This window comes from Schistocerca nitens, chromosome 1 (genome assembly GCF_023898315.1).
Source record: "Schistocerca nitens isolate TAMUIC-IGC-003100 chromosome 1, iqSchNite1.1, whole genome shotgun sequence".
Classification (NCBI taxonomy): Eukaryota; Metazoa; Arthropoda; class Insecta; order Orthoptera; family Acrididae; genus Schistocerca; species Schistocerca nitens.
The window spans coordinates 1310284518-1310298191 of record NC_064614.1 but is presented as its reverse complement, the minus strand read 5'-3'; the positions used below and the strand labels follow the sequence as shown (position 1 = coordinate 1310298191).

At 47.1% G+C, this 13674-nt stretch overlaps 1 protein-coding gene across 3 annotated transcripts in view; it reads right to left on the bottom strand.

Moving 5' to 3' along the window:
* Nucleotides 1-13674, bottom strand: part of LOC126202832 (carboxypeptidase E-like) — a 493528-nt gene that overhangs the window by 176694 nt on the left and 303160 nt on the right. For all 3 annotated transcript variants that reach the window (XM_049936897.1, XM_049936898.1, XM_049936899.1), the window contains exon 3: nt 11110-11306. In XM_049936897.1, coding sequence (XP_049792854.1) covers nt 11110-11306 — 197 coding nt within the window. The remainder of the gene's footprint in view (nt 1-11109; nt 11307-13674) is intronic.

The window sequence follows — 13674 nt, the reverse complement described above, 5'->3', positions numbered from 1 at the left end:
ATTGTCCCGCTACACTTTATTAACTAATGTTTCGCCGCAAGGGATATCGGGTTTTAGAGAATAAATTAATATGGAGTATGTCGTTCTTCTTTTCAAACATTCACATACCCATTTCTTCTTTCCTTATTGTCTTTTGGGCGTGCAGTTGTAGTAATTAAAGCAGGCACAAATGCAGTGATCAAAAAGAAATGATTAGCCTACATTCGCATTCTCTTTACATCGTTCCTTTCTTGTTGCTCCCCTGCCGATGGACTGTTTCTATAGCAATCAGTAAGCGTGAAAGGAAGCTACCGTACAGACAGAGGGATCTATATTTATACATGGCAGAACTAATTACATACTGACATAATCGTCGGTATTGCTTTCGTTTCCCAAAAGTTATAAATATTTCGATTTCGGAAAAGAAACTCTGTATTTCGCCAAGATGTGGAAGAAGAAGGTCCCTTACGTACTGGTTGTATCGAGTAAGATGTGGAGACGGCGGTTTGAAAGCGGACAGAAGTAGTACGGGGAAGGGCGTCCCTTACCTGAGGGATCGCTACTCAAGCTACCTGGCGAAGGGGCAATTGTGGCAGATGTCCGGCGTGGCGAATGTCCGGCATTCTTCCTGACAGACTGGGCGCTTGCGCCGCCTCCGCCGCCGCCGCCGCCGCCCCCGCCGTGCCCCACTTCACGACAGCCGCTCTGTTCGACTGTTTCCCTCCTCTGCTGTTGTGACGGACTGCTCCACGCAAGGCATGCCACATTCACACCGAACGCGGCGCGCACCGAGCTTTCCGAGACCTAGATCGTCTTTAACATTACAAATAATACTTTTTATCTTTGTCGAAGGGAGCGATATAAACTTGATACTGGGGCAGCACAGGAAACACAAGCGACTCTCGGTACCTCTTGCTCGGCCTCAGTCTCGTGCTGTTTCTCGGGCGTTCTCCGCTCTGGCTGCACCGCCGGTTCAGTCCGATGTTCTGAGCAGTCATTCCTTCGGAACGCCAGCCGCAGGCGTCGTAGTTCTCTGAAGCGGCTCTCCCTGTCTGGAAGTGTTCGAGGTCTCTAACACACAAGTTCTTCGCGACGGATGTCGATATCTGGAAGCGTGGGTCCTGGGGTCAGCGTGTGTAGGTCTACTGTATGCACGGTGACCTGGGGATCTCTCCGGTCTTCTCTTAATTAACAGACCGAGGAAAGGTGTTGGACCTCTCGTCTGGAGCTCCATCGTGAATTTTATGGTACGACGGACAGGATTTAAATGTTCTAATAACTCCTGAAGCTTTTCCGCTCCATGTGGTTACACCACAATAGAAACACATCGGTCTCAACACGGAACACAGCGCATTCTAGGGCCTTTGCTTCAAAGTGTTCCGTCTACAGGTTCGCCACGACCGGCGATAAAAGACTGCCTATCGCCAATCCACTGCTTTGCTCTAATATTTTCCGTCGAGCAGGAAATAAGCTGATGTCAGAATGTGCCTAAAGACTTCCGCGAAACAATCATCGGACTTTTCGGTGACGAGTTCCGAAGAATCAGAAAGGATAACTCCCCTAAAGAGAGAGAGTATCAAAATATCGCCGACTATCACGTGCCTCACGGCTGGAAGACTCTGGGGGAATTTGAGTTTCTTGGAGTACCGGTGTGGATCCTGTGGCGGGTGTACACGTCCTGTGGTTATATGTGTACATGCATTCCGTATCCACAAGAACAGGCCATTTTCATTTGTCCCAGCCTGCGTCTACGGTGACGCACGTGAAAAGATTTCGAGCGGTCTAAGGCGAAGCAGTCATGGACTGTGTGGCTGGTCCCGGCGGAGGTTCCAGTCCTCCCTCGGGCATGGGTGTGTGTGCTTGTCCTTAGGATGCTTTAGGTTAAGTAGTGAGTAAGCTTAGCGACTGATGACCTTAGCACTTAAGTCCCATAAGATTTGACACACATCTGAACATTTTTGAAAAGGTTTCAGATCTCATAATTGCCGCACGACCGGAATTACCAGACAACGAACGCAGACTGATAATTGGAGCTAGATGCGTGGGATTTTCCATTTTGGAAATCGTTAGAGAATTCAGTATTTCATTAACCTTAATGTGCGCCGAGAGTAGCAAACCTCAGGCATTGCCTCTCACCACAGGCAACGCAGTGTCCGACGGCCGAGAGCAGAGGCCTTCGACCAGAGTTGTCAGTGTTAACAGGCGAGTAGCAGCGCGTGGAACAACCGCGTAAGTCAACGTGGGACGTACGATGGACGTAGCCGTCAGCTCATTGCGGCGAAATTTGGCATTGATTGGGTGCACCGCCACGGACTACAGTATCCCGTGAGGAAGCGCGCCGCCCTTCCTCGGATCTTCTCTATCTCTTCTATTAATCCAACTTGTAAGCGGCCCAAGCGGATCAACAATACTCAATAATCGGCCGAGCGAGAGTTACGTAAGGCACTTCTTTCCGCAACGATTATGTTTCCTCGAGTTCCTTCGACGAATCTCAGCCTGGCATCGGCTTCTCCTGTTATTTGTTTGATGTGGCCATTCCACAGTAGGCCTCTCCAAGGTCACTGCAACTGTCTCCAGTAATCCGCCGACTATACAGCACAGCACTTGTTCTTCTATGTGTGCGCGCTACGTTACAGCTACGTTCGTGGTCGATTTGCAGCCACTGCACACTCGCTGACCCCCTGCAGGTCTTCCTGCAGTTCATCAGACTTCGGCGTTGTTACTTTGTAAGAGAGTGCAACTGCGTCATCTGCGGCGCCTCGTCAGACAGCCGACGTTACCTACTGCTTTGTTTATGCACAGGTTATATCTGATTAATGGCATAAACGCATGCAGTTGAAAATACACAATATTAGAAGCAAAAACGTCTCAGTAAATATACGTCGCAAACGAACCATTTGCAAGAGAGTTGCGACTTTGTGGCAACCAGCCAGCACTGACGTGGTTCTGTTTAAATACACATACCGGTCCGTGGTGTATTCTTTGTTTATATTTTCGAGAGGTGGAGCTGTAAACAGAACAGAAACGTGAGTCCAGTACAGCACAGTCTCTGAGTGCCACCTCGTGTCACTTGTTCACAGAGAGTCACTTTTGCTGTACGACTCTCAGTGCTAACACGGAACATAACAGTAATGAGGAGTACGTGGATACACATTTCACATACTGCACGGCACATGGCAGTGCACAGGAGACTGAACGCTTGTGCCGAGAAGGGTAACGTATACGAAGACACGACCAAAGTCCTCTGTTTACGAGGGCAAATCAGTAGTTGGCCAATGAATTCTCTGATACAATCTGTGAGTGCGGGCTGCCTACATTCATGCTTTATGACCCCCTCCCCCTCCCCCTCCTCCTCCCCTTAATCTATTGTTCTGCGAAGTGGTTTACAACCCTTCAGTGATTGATTTACGACCCTCTGGGGACACTCCATCTCCCTCCACCTTACCACATCTGCCCTTCCTCTTCTCCTCTGGAAGCTTCCAACCTTCATCCCTGATGCAAGCATAGCATAATTTCGGAAGCATAATTGGATGTCAGAACTGGGCACCACACACCTCCGGAAGTATATTGTGCGTATATCACAGAGAATCTATGTTTTTCTTTCGTGTAGAAGCAAGTAGTTGTATCATCTTAAAGCTTGTCACTGTAGGGAGTGGGACAGAAAACTTGCAGGGTGGTCAGACGATCCACATATGTGCTCCGCATTAGAGTATCGGGAGCGTTGCACTCCCCGAACGTCTAATATTTCGGAAACCGCGTGGGTTTAACAATATAGCACATTTAAGTGCACAACTGTGTAGTCTTAGTAGTGAATGTGTTTATGTTCCTCTCTTGTCCATCCATACTTTCTCGGTACTGACCCAAGACACTAGAATAATAATTTAGAATTGATAGCACAACTGATTTATGTAAAATTCTTCAAACTCCATCTGTCTGGAGCTCCATCATGCTAAACCACACATTCTTCTTAACTGTCTGTTATATCACAGCAACACCCTCATATGTACCATACACCGACAATGGGTGCTGACATCCTCAACATGCACACATCTGGAGACAACTTGTGCACTTGGTTAGGTGCTGTACAGTTGGTGTGGAGAGTCTTTGCTGCACAGCGATCATCGACTCAGCTTGCACTGTTCCTTCATGAGACACGGAATGTAGCAGCTACAGTGCCCTCTTACTTTTGGTCAGTTGCAAATTATATCGACGACAGTGTTGTGGGGAAGGCTGGTCAGAGGCAATGTGGTGGCGTCCCTCAATCTCCAACTTTATGCTATGAGTGCGAGAGTACTCTGTGACTCCCATCCACATAGGAAAAGGTGGGCAATCATAATCGTAAAGTACACAATGTCACCAAAGTGCTAGAAATATGTAGATAACCTAACTGCATCAGTATAGGACGCTGTCAGGTATACTTTGGTGTATATATCCAAGAATTAACAATGAATGGACGTACTGCACAGTGATCTATTTACATTCGCAATCTAGAATACTGTACTCACAAAGTAGTGGAGTGACACAGAAATTGGGAAATATGCAGCTGTGCCACTGGTTGACATTGAAATTACGGAAAGGTACTACAATTGCTAAAACTGATCGTACTATTAACTGTGGTGCTTATTACAGTACATCGCTTCATATCGACAGCGCCTTTTCAGCCTCATTTGCCTACTGGCACTGTGTTGATTGACTGACACCAACTGTTTGAGACGGGGAGGATCATGGTGGGAGCAACACCTTCAGGGGATGGCCAGCACCGAAACAGTGGTCGCATATATGGCTGCGATATGAGCAATGGCTGCTTTTGGTCTGTTTGAAACGGAACACCAAGAGATCTGCCTCCCACCCCTGTGGAAGATGAGACTTAGTGTTGAGGTCATCACCTTTGGACAGCTATTTGGAAACGGTCCTTAACGCCACAAACTGTTCCAGTTTCCATACGATGCGACGCTTTCCACATTTCTGTCAATAAGAAACACCGCCTCTGTCTATTATTCCAACCACCCTGTGTGTTGTGAGAGCAGCACGGTTTACACCGAGCAATGTCCAGCAGTCTGTGATAGCCAATGGATCGAAATGTGTTAATGTCAGATCTCGAAGTCATGGTAGAAAAACAAAATGTATGGCTGTGTACGCAGCTGTAGTCATATACTGCTTCGATGTGTTACATCAAAAAAGATGTATCAAACTGCTTATGAAACAACACGAGAACACTCTCCCTGTGGCTGACAGTCGATATGGTCTTCCTGCAGTACAGGCTGCAAAACTTTACACAGGCCCGTGGCAGCGACTGCGATCACTGGTGGCCTGCTCCAATGGGCCAATGCAAATATGTTTAATGGGATCACCACATATAGTCGATATCAACACGCAGATGGTATTTGTTTGCTCGATATATCAAAAGAGAGAGATTAAAATCTTATCGAGCTCTCTATCAGATGACGTTAGCAAAGTTACTATAGTTCGTAGTTTTAATTCGTCGGATGTTACAAAAAATAATGAGGGGAGAGAGAGAGAGAGAGGGAGAGAGACAGTGTGCTGTCAATGAAGACTCGGTCACCATTACACTGTCATATCTGTAGCTGGTAATCACAGGAATACGATAAAGGAGATTAGGTCATGTACAGAGTGATATTTATAGCCCGTCATTTGATATTTGTGAATTGTAGGTGTTATGCTTCTGAATTTCTTAGTGCAGTCTGCGTTTACTCTAGATGGTTGTAAATTTCCTTTCAGCCTTCTAACAAACTGGAAGCCTTTGACACGATGTGGGAGCCGGTAGGTCTGCACGAATTACACCTGTGCTCGAACGTATGGTGCTGGAAACAGTCGCTGACAGAGAGGCTTGCCACACAAATTCCTCAACTGACCCACAGTAGTTTTTTGGGCAATAATGCATCACGAGGCAATGTACCTGTACCACCTCCAATGACTTCAATGTCTTAGTGAGGCAGACTTTGTTCCTAGAGTAACGTTCTGTAAGTGGATGCAGCAATACGTTGTAGGCAACCCTACATTTGAGAACATTTTATTTACAGGTGAAGCACGGATAGCTTGTGACGGTATGTTTAATTACTATATTATGACAGTTCTCATGTTTGGAGTCATGTAGGCTCCTACCCACATGCTGCGCACGACCTTCACACATCAGCTACGTTTCTCATCGAATGTGTGGTTAAGGATAATAGATTATCAACTTAGTAAGCCATATATGTTACCAAAGAAACTCAGTGCACAGAATTACCGTCGGTTTCTGTGGCATCGCCTTGTAGTACTGCTTTACGATGTTTCCCTCAGAGCAACGCCACAGGATGTCGTAGGTGCACGACAGAGCACTGGCAAGTTGTGTTGCTACGGTGAGATGACACCTAATGCACTGAATGGCAAAAGACGGACCTGTGCCGCGGTGTCCGAGCTCGCCTGGTACCAACCGCACGGACTTGTGTGGTTGGGACCACCCTAAAGGTGCAGTGTATGCCACTCCGGTCAACACGGCTGAAGAACTGGAACTGGAACGGAGGCTTGTCAATGCTTGTCAAGAATTTCGAAATGATACGGGCGTGCTTGAAAGGATTGGAAACTCATTGCGGCGATGGGAACAGGCCTGCATTCCGGTACAAGGGCGACACTTTCAACACCTCGTGTAACTGCGAGTACAGTCACGAAACTGCTGTCGTGTTCACTCCAACCGAAGTAATCTAATGACGTTGCTTAATGTTGTACATTAATGTTTTCTTAATGTTGTTCCAGGCTGGTACGAGTTTTACGCAGAGTCAAGCCAGTGGTGGCTGGTTAACACGAAGTCGCAGTCAGCTAGCAGACGGTTCGTTTGCGGACTTATGCTTACTGAGACTTTCAACTGTGTGCGTTTACGCCATTAATTATGCGAATGACACACTCTGTGTGTTCCAAACAGTAACTATCCGATCATACTTCCGTGCAGCGCTCCTGAACTACCTGTACGTCTGTCGATGTTGTTCCGTGTCCGTCTGCTCAGCTGCTGACGACTTTGCGTGCTACGCAGCGGGCGCAGGTTCGATTTGTGCCCGGGTGGGAGATTTTCCGCGCCACTGGGTTGGCTGTTGTCTTGTGTTCTCATCGTCACCTGGAACAGCACTCGCAGCCCGGCGGCCGAACTTCCCCCCGCTGGTGGCCTCCCGGTCGACAGTGCCACACGATCTCCCCCGTTAACAGCCGAGTGTTGAGTTCTGATTGCAACCAAGTCCAGTCACAAATCTGGTCCCTAACTCGCCGAGTTCGCATGTCTTTCACTAGCGACAGCGCGGAATCGTCTGAATGCGGCACCAACGTGAGCGCCGTCGTCCAGAGCGCGACGCATCTCGTGGACGAACAGAGCGCCGTGAGTTTCACAGGGTCCACGTTCATTTTTATAGACGAGTTCTTCGTTGTCCAACAACATCATAATGTGCGAGCATAAAACGTTTTCTATAATTCTACAAAAGATTGACATCACCTATATGGGCCTATAATTATGTGCACGTGTCGTACGATCCCTGCTGGAAATGCGAATAAACAGGACTTTTTTCCAGTCGCTAGGTACACCTCGTTACTCCAGAGAACTACAATTAACTGCTGCTAGAAGGGGAGCACGTTCTTCCGCACAACCTCTGTAGGATCTTACAGTTGTCTCAGTTAGTCCCGACGCCTTTCCAGTACCAAGTAATTGCAGTTGTTTTGCTATTCTGCAATCTCTGTGTGTGCCAATTCAACATGAATGCGATGACTATGTAAGGCGGCGGTATTTTACCTCCTTACATGATTAATCATAATGGAAGAAGTAAAGTCTGCCGTAGCTGCAATGAAAAATGGCAAAGCGGTAGGTACAGATACGATACCGGGATAAATATTAAAATGCTTGAACCAAGATGGAATAACAGAAATATTGAGATTATGTAATAAAATATGTGACAGTGGTGAATGGTTCAAATGGCTCTGAGCACTATGGGACTCAACTGCTGAGGTTATTAGTCCCCTAGTACTTAGAACTAGTTAAACCTAACTAACCTAAGGACATCACAAACATCCATGCCCGAGGCAGGATTCGAACCTGCGACCGTAGCGGTCTTGCGGTTCCAGACTGCAGCGCCTTTAACCGCACGGCCACTTCGGCCGGCTCAGTGGTGAATGGCCTGACGACTTTCTGACAACAGTAATGATTCCATTACCGAAAAAACAAGAAACCAAGAAATGCAGCGAGTGCAGGACAATCAGCCTCATTTCACATGCAGCCAAAGTGATGTTAAGAATAATTAATAAAAGACTTGAAAAAGTAATGGAGGAGAATCTCGGCGAGGAGCAGTTTGGCTTTAGACGGAATACGGGCACCAGAGATGCAACAGGGCTCCTAAAGGTTCATGGATCTAGAAAAAGCATTTGACAATGTCGTTTGGAACAAGCTCGCGACTATAATGAGGGAAAAGAGAGTGGACTGGAAAACCAGAAGACTTGCAATCTCATTATATCTTAATCAAAAAGTTTCAACTAGAGGACAAGTACAAACTGGATCAGACTAGGAAAAGGAGTAAGACAAGGATGCTGTCTATCACCTACTCTTTTCAACCTCTACTTGGAAAATATGATTGACGAATCCTCATTAGATGACAAAGGCGTAGAAATTGGAGGAAGAAGAGTAGGGTGTTTGAGGTTTGCTGATGACATGGTCCTTCTAGCCACAGGGGAAAAAGAATTACAGGATTTGGTGGACACCATTCAAAGTAACGGAAAAAATATGGAATGAAAATTAAGACAAATAAAACAAAAGTATTGGCACTAGGAGGAAATAAGGAAATAAAAATTATGCTGAATGGAGAAATACTAGAACAGGTGCAAAATTTTAAGTATCTTGGAAGCAGGATAGACACCGACTGGAAGTGCACTACAGAAATTAAAACAAGGATAGCAAAGGCAAAAGAGGCGTTTTATAAGAAAAGGAGAATTTTCTGCAGCGTTCTGGACAGAGAACTCAGGAAGAGATTCATAAAATGTCTTGTATGGAGTGTTCTTCTATATGGCGCTGAAACATGGACTATGAGGAAGAAAGACAGAGAAAGGCTGGAGGCTTTTGAGATCTAGCCAAGGTGGAGGATGGAAAGAATAAGTTGGATGGACAGAGTAAAAAATGAAGAGTGGGAGAGAAAAGACAGTTACGTGATGTAATAAAGAGAAGAAAAAGAAATTGGATTGGGCATATATTAAGAAAGAATGACGGACTCATAAAAACAGTTTTAGAAGGTTATGTAGAAGGGAAAAGGAAGCGAGGAAGGAAGAGATTCCAGATACTGGATGACATGATGGACGGTACAACATACAGCAGCCTTAAGAAGGAAGCAATGGATCGCAGAAAATGGAGAGGCAAAGGACCTGCTAATATAGCAGATAACTGATGATGATGACATGATTAATAAACATAATTACTTTGGTCTATTAGATTAAAATATTTATATGATGTTGGATCGAAGATTAAGTGGGATTGTCAGTTTATTTATCATATTGGTTGACACTGGACAGTTTCACAGTAACAACTGTAGCACTGCACGGTTTAGAAAAGTGATTTTTTGCGTCGGCTGGTACAGAGAGAGATGCCGAGGAAGCAACGGACTTTGGGCAGGTCAGGGGCGCGCTGTGAGTCTGCAAGCAGCTGAAGGGCAGACTACTACAGGCCGCCACAAGGCCGCCCTGTGGGCGCGGCCTCCTTTTGTCAGGGCTGTAGGCGAAACTTGCGGTGGGGCAGTAAAGACAGCCGTCTAACGAGGCAACGCTTAAGAATTCCTCCCAAGCAGAATGCGTGGCACATTCCCACCGCTGTATGCGGGGGCCTGGTGGTAGGCTAAGGCGGCAGGCGGGCAGGCGGGCGGATACTGCTTTAAACTGCTCGAGCAGCTTCTTCAGTATTTCATATCAACTGCTCGGGTTTGGTCAGTGGTTTCGCGAATAGAAAGAGAGGACTGAAATCAAGTTGTCGTGAAAACCATCACTGGCTGAGTCGAGAGTCCACATTAGTGAACTGGGGGAGCGTCTGGAGGGTGTCCAGCTGACTCACATCGCTGGAGAGCATATAATTTGTTTGAGACATTGCTGCTGATTACTCCAAACTTGGCCCGAGAAAGTGCCGACTGTGACACCTGAAGCAGAATGCAAGCACAGGAACAAACTGGTGCTTCTCCGTGCAGCTTTAGGCATTCCGAAGTGCTCACTTAACGAATGTGCACTTGAGTCGAGCGTCTGCTCCTGGCAGGTATACAACCAGACTGTCTCGACTCTCGAACGGTCTCTTCACTCGAATAGCTCCGAATGCACGATTTTGGGGACGCAACCGCGAGTACTCTGTGTAGTTAAATTGACATTTCCACGTCACATGACATTCCGCCCCCACGACGACTGCAGCCTTTCACAGGCAACAAAGCACACGTGCTTTCCACTCGACTAGTCCAGGTGATATACGCGCCACGACTCGACAAACAGGGAACCGTAATAATAAATGTATTCAGTTCCACTAGGTTGTTGTCTGAGCCCTCTGTTGTCAGCGCTAGTCAGGGTGGAGGTTTTTACTAACAAAGAGGCTAGACAATGTCAGCCGTTCCTGTCGTGAAAATGGGGATCACAATTTTCACGTAGAAGATTGGTGCTGTGCCAACCTTAAGCTCAGTCTGACCAGTAGGAGTAACTGAATGTCGTAATTGTGCAGATTCTATTTTGGAATTTCCTCGAGTTTTTATAATACATTTCTCGATAGCATGCTACTATTCTTATTTAAGTAGGCTTAGTCTTTACTCCCACTGGCCCTCAATAGGTTATTTAAAACATTAATCAGTTAGGATCAGTTAAATAATTTTTGTCTAATCTCCGAGGACGGTCAACCGCACAGGACGTGTCATATCGCGAGATGTTAAAATCACGACCCACCCCAGAGTTACAATTGAAAGGAGATATTGTATTACAGTCTTCACTGGTGAAACAGTTTCAGAAGACTGAATTAAGTATTTGCGTCTTTTTTATGTCCTCTTCTATTTGGGTGGCAGTATGGTCACAAAGTCGCTGAACAGATGATTTAGATTCGCTTGCTGATTTTACAGAAGACAAAACAACCTGTTAGGATTGTGGACTGACCGTGTCGGTGGCGAGCTGCCAGCCGTCGGGGTTCATGCTGGGCAGCAGGTGGATGCGAGTGGAGCTGATGAGGCGCGTGATGTCGGCGTCCCCGGCCAGCCACTGCTCGCACAGGTGGTCGGCCAGCTTGAGCAGCAGCTCGCGGCCCAGCACCTCGTTGCCGTGCATGTTGGCGATGTACTTGAACTCCGGCTTCACTGCAACACACCGACAACAACTCCGTCCAGGTTACTGCGGCGACGCTGAGACGGAAGGTGGTGGATAGCGCGCAAGGTGGTGTATTGTTCCTGCCACTAGGTTAACCTCTGAACCTGCAATGCTTCACTCGTATAAACAACGTTCGTATAGGACTGAAGAAATAAAACAGGTGTTGTGACTGCCCTCTTCCCTGACAGATGAGCTGTCCTTTATTTTCAGGTCGGTCTTTTTTGTTTTCAACTTCATCATCTGCATATAACTTACTTTACCAAATATTTACCCTTTTGCTATCACGCATCTCGTTAATGCTCGAGCATCTTATACCAGATCGTATGAGTCCATTTTACCTAGCGTGCTTGCAGCGATGCGAGCTGAATTTCTTAATTTACGAGTAGTCAGAGTGGTCCGAGGCTAATTCGCTGGCCTACTCAGGCCGTCACATAATCTTATAGGATGCTGCTAAAACCTATGGCAGTGGGAAGGCAATGGGGTTCCTCGATACCATTTGACCTCGAAGGCAGCCCCTGACCTCAAAATGATGATGTCATCGCTGACCTCGAACTGTTGGCTTGACCTGCATCGAATGCCATCATTGATAAGACAGAACTGCCAACCTGACCTGAAGTGTTCCAGCTCCAGCCGACGGTTCAAGGTCATCACCGATGTCGAGCATCTGAAGTCAGCGATTATCTTCACGCAGGTAAGAAACGAGGTTGTTATACTGTCGACTACCCCATTTCGAGTACTTTAAACATCACCTTGAGTGGTGATGTTTAAAGTATTCGAAATGTAGTGCACTGTGAATAGAAGACTCTTTAAATTGTTTCTATGGTAACGAATAAGAAAACAAATATTCTTGTACAAAATATTAATTTATGTAAATGCATTTTCACAAAGATAAACTCTTTATTTATTTTTGTATAATGTGATTTTAATAACATCCAGCTTGATTGTTAACTTGCAATTTAAAGCTATACCTAAATCATATAATTCTCTCTCTAACCAGTAAATTGACAGAAAATCGTATGTTCTCAGATTCTTACACACATCTAACTTTTTCCTCTATAAAGTATCTCTGTTATGGCTTCAACAATTAGCACCATCCCTTCCTGCAATTCTTTTAACCAAAAGCCAACAGGGATTTTATTTCCTGTATTATGATATCATTAAAGAATTCCATCTCTTCTTGGGTACAAGTTCTCTTACATATTCGTCCAGAATTTCTGCATAGAATAGTAAGTTTATGCCTGTAAACAGGTTTTCAGTTCCAGAATGAGATCTTCACTCTGCAGAGGAGTGTGCGCTGATATGAAACTTCCTGGCACATTAAAACTACACTCCTGGAAATGGAAAAAAGAACACATTGACACCGGTGTGTCAGACCCACCATACTTGCTCCGGACACTGCGAGAGGGCTGTACAAGCAATGATCACACGCACGGCACAGCAGACACACCAGGAACCGCGGTGTTGGCCGTCGAATGGCGCTAGCTGCGCAGCATTTGTGCACCGCCGCCGTCAGTGTCAGCCAGTTTGCCGTGGCATACGGAGCTCCATCGCAGTCTTTAACACTGGTAGCATGCCGCGACAGCGTGGACGTGAACCGTATGTGCAGTTGACGGACTTTGAGCGAGGGCGTATAGTGGGCATGCGGGAGGCCGGGTGGACGTACCGCCGAATTGCTCAACACGTGGGGCGTGAGGTCTCCACAGTACATCGATGTTGTCGCCAGTGGTCGGCGGAAGGTGCACGTGCCCGTCGACCTGGGACCGGACCGCAGCGACGCACGGTTGCACGCCAAGACCGTAGGATCCTACGCAGTGCCGCAGGGGACCGCACCGCCACTTCCCAGCAAATTAGGGACACTGTTGCTCCTGGGGTATCGGCGAGGACCATTCGCAACCGTCTCCATGATGCTGGGCTACGGTCCCGCACACCGTTAGGCCGTCTTCCGCTCACGCCCCAACATCGTGCAGCCCGCCTCCAGTGGTGTCGCGACAGGCGTGAATGGAGGGACGAAAGGAGACGTGTCGTCTTCAGCGATGAGAGTCGCTTCTGCCTTGGTGCCAATGATGGTCGTATGCGTGTTTGGCGCCGTGCAGGTGAGCGCCACAATCAGGACTGCATACGACCGAGGCACACAGGGCCAACACCCGGCATCATGGTGTGGGGAGCGATCTCCTACACTGGCCGTACACCACTGGTGATCGTCGAGGGGACACTGAATAGTGCACGGTACATCCAAACCGTCATCGAACCCATCGTTCTACCATTCCTAGACCGGCAAGGGAACTTGCTGTTCCAACAGGACAATGCACGTCCGCATGTATCCCGTGCCTCCCAACGTGCTCTAGAAGGTGTAAGTCA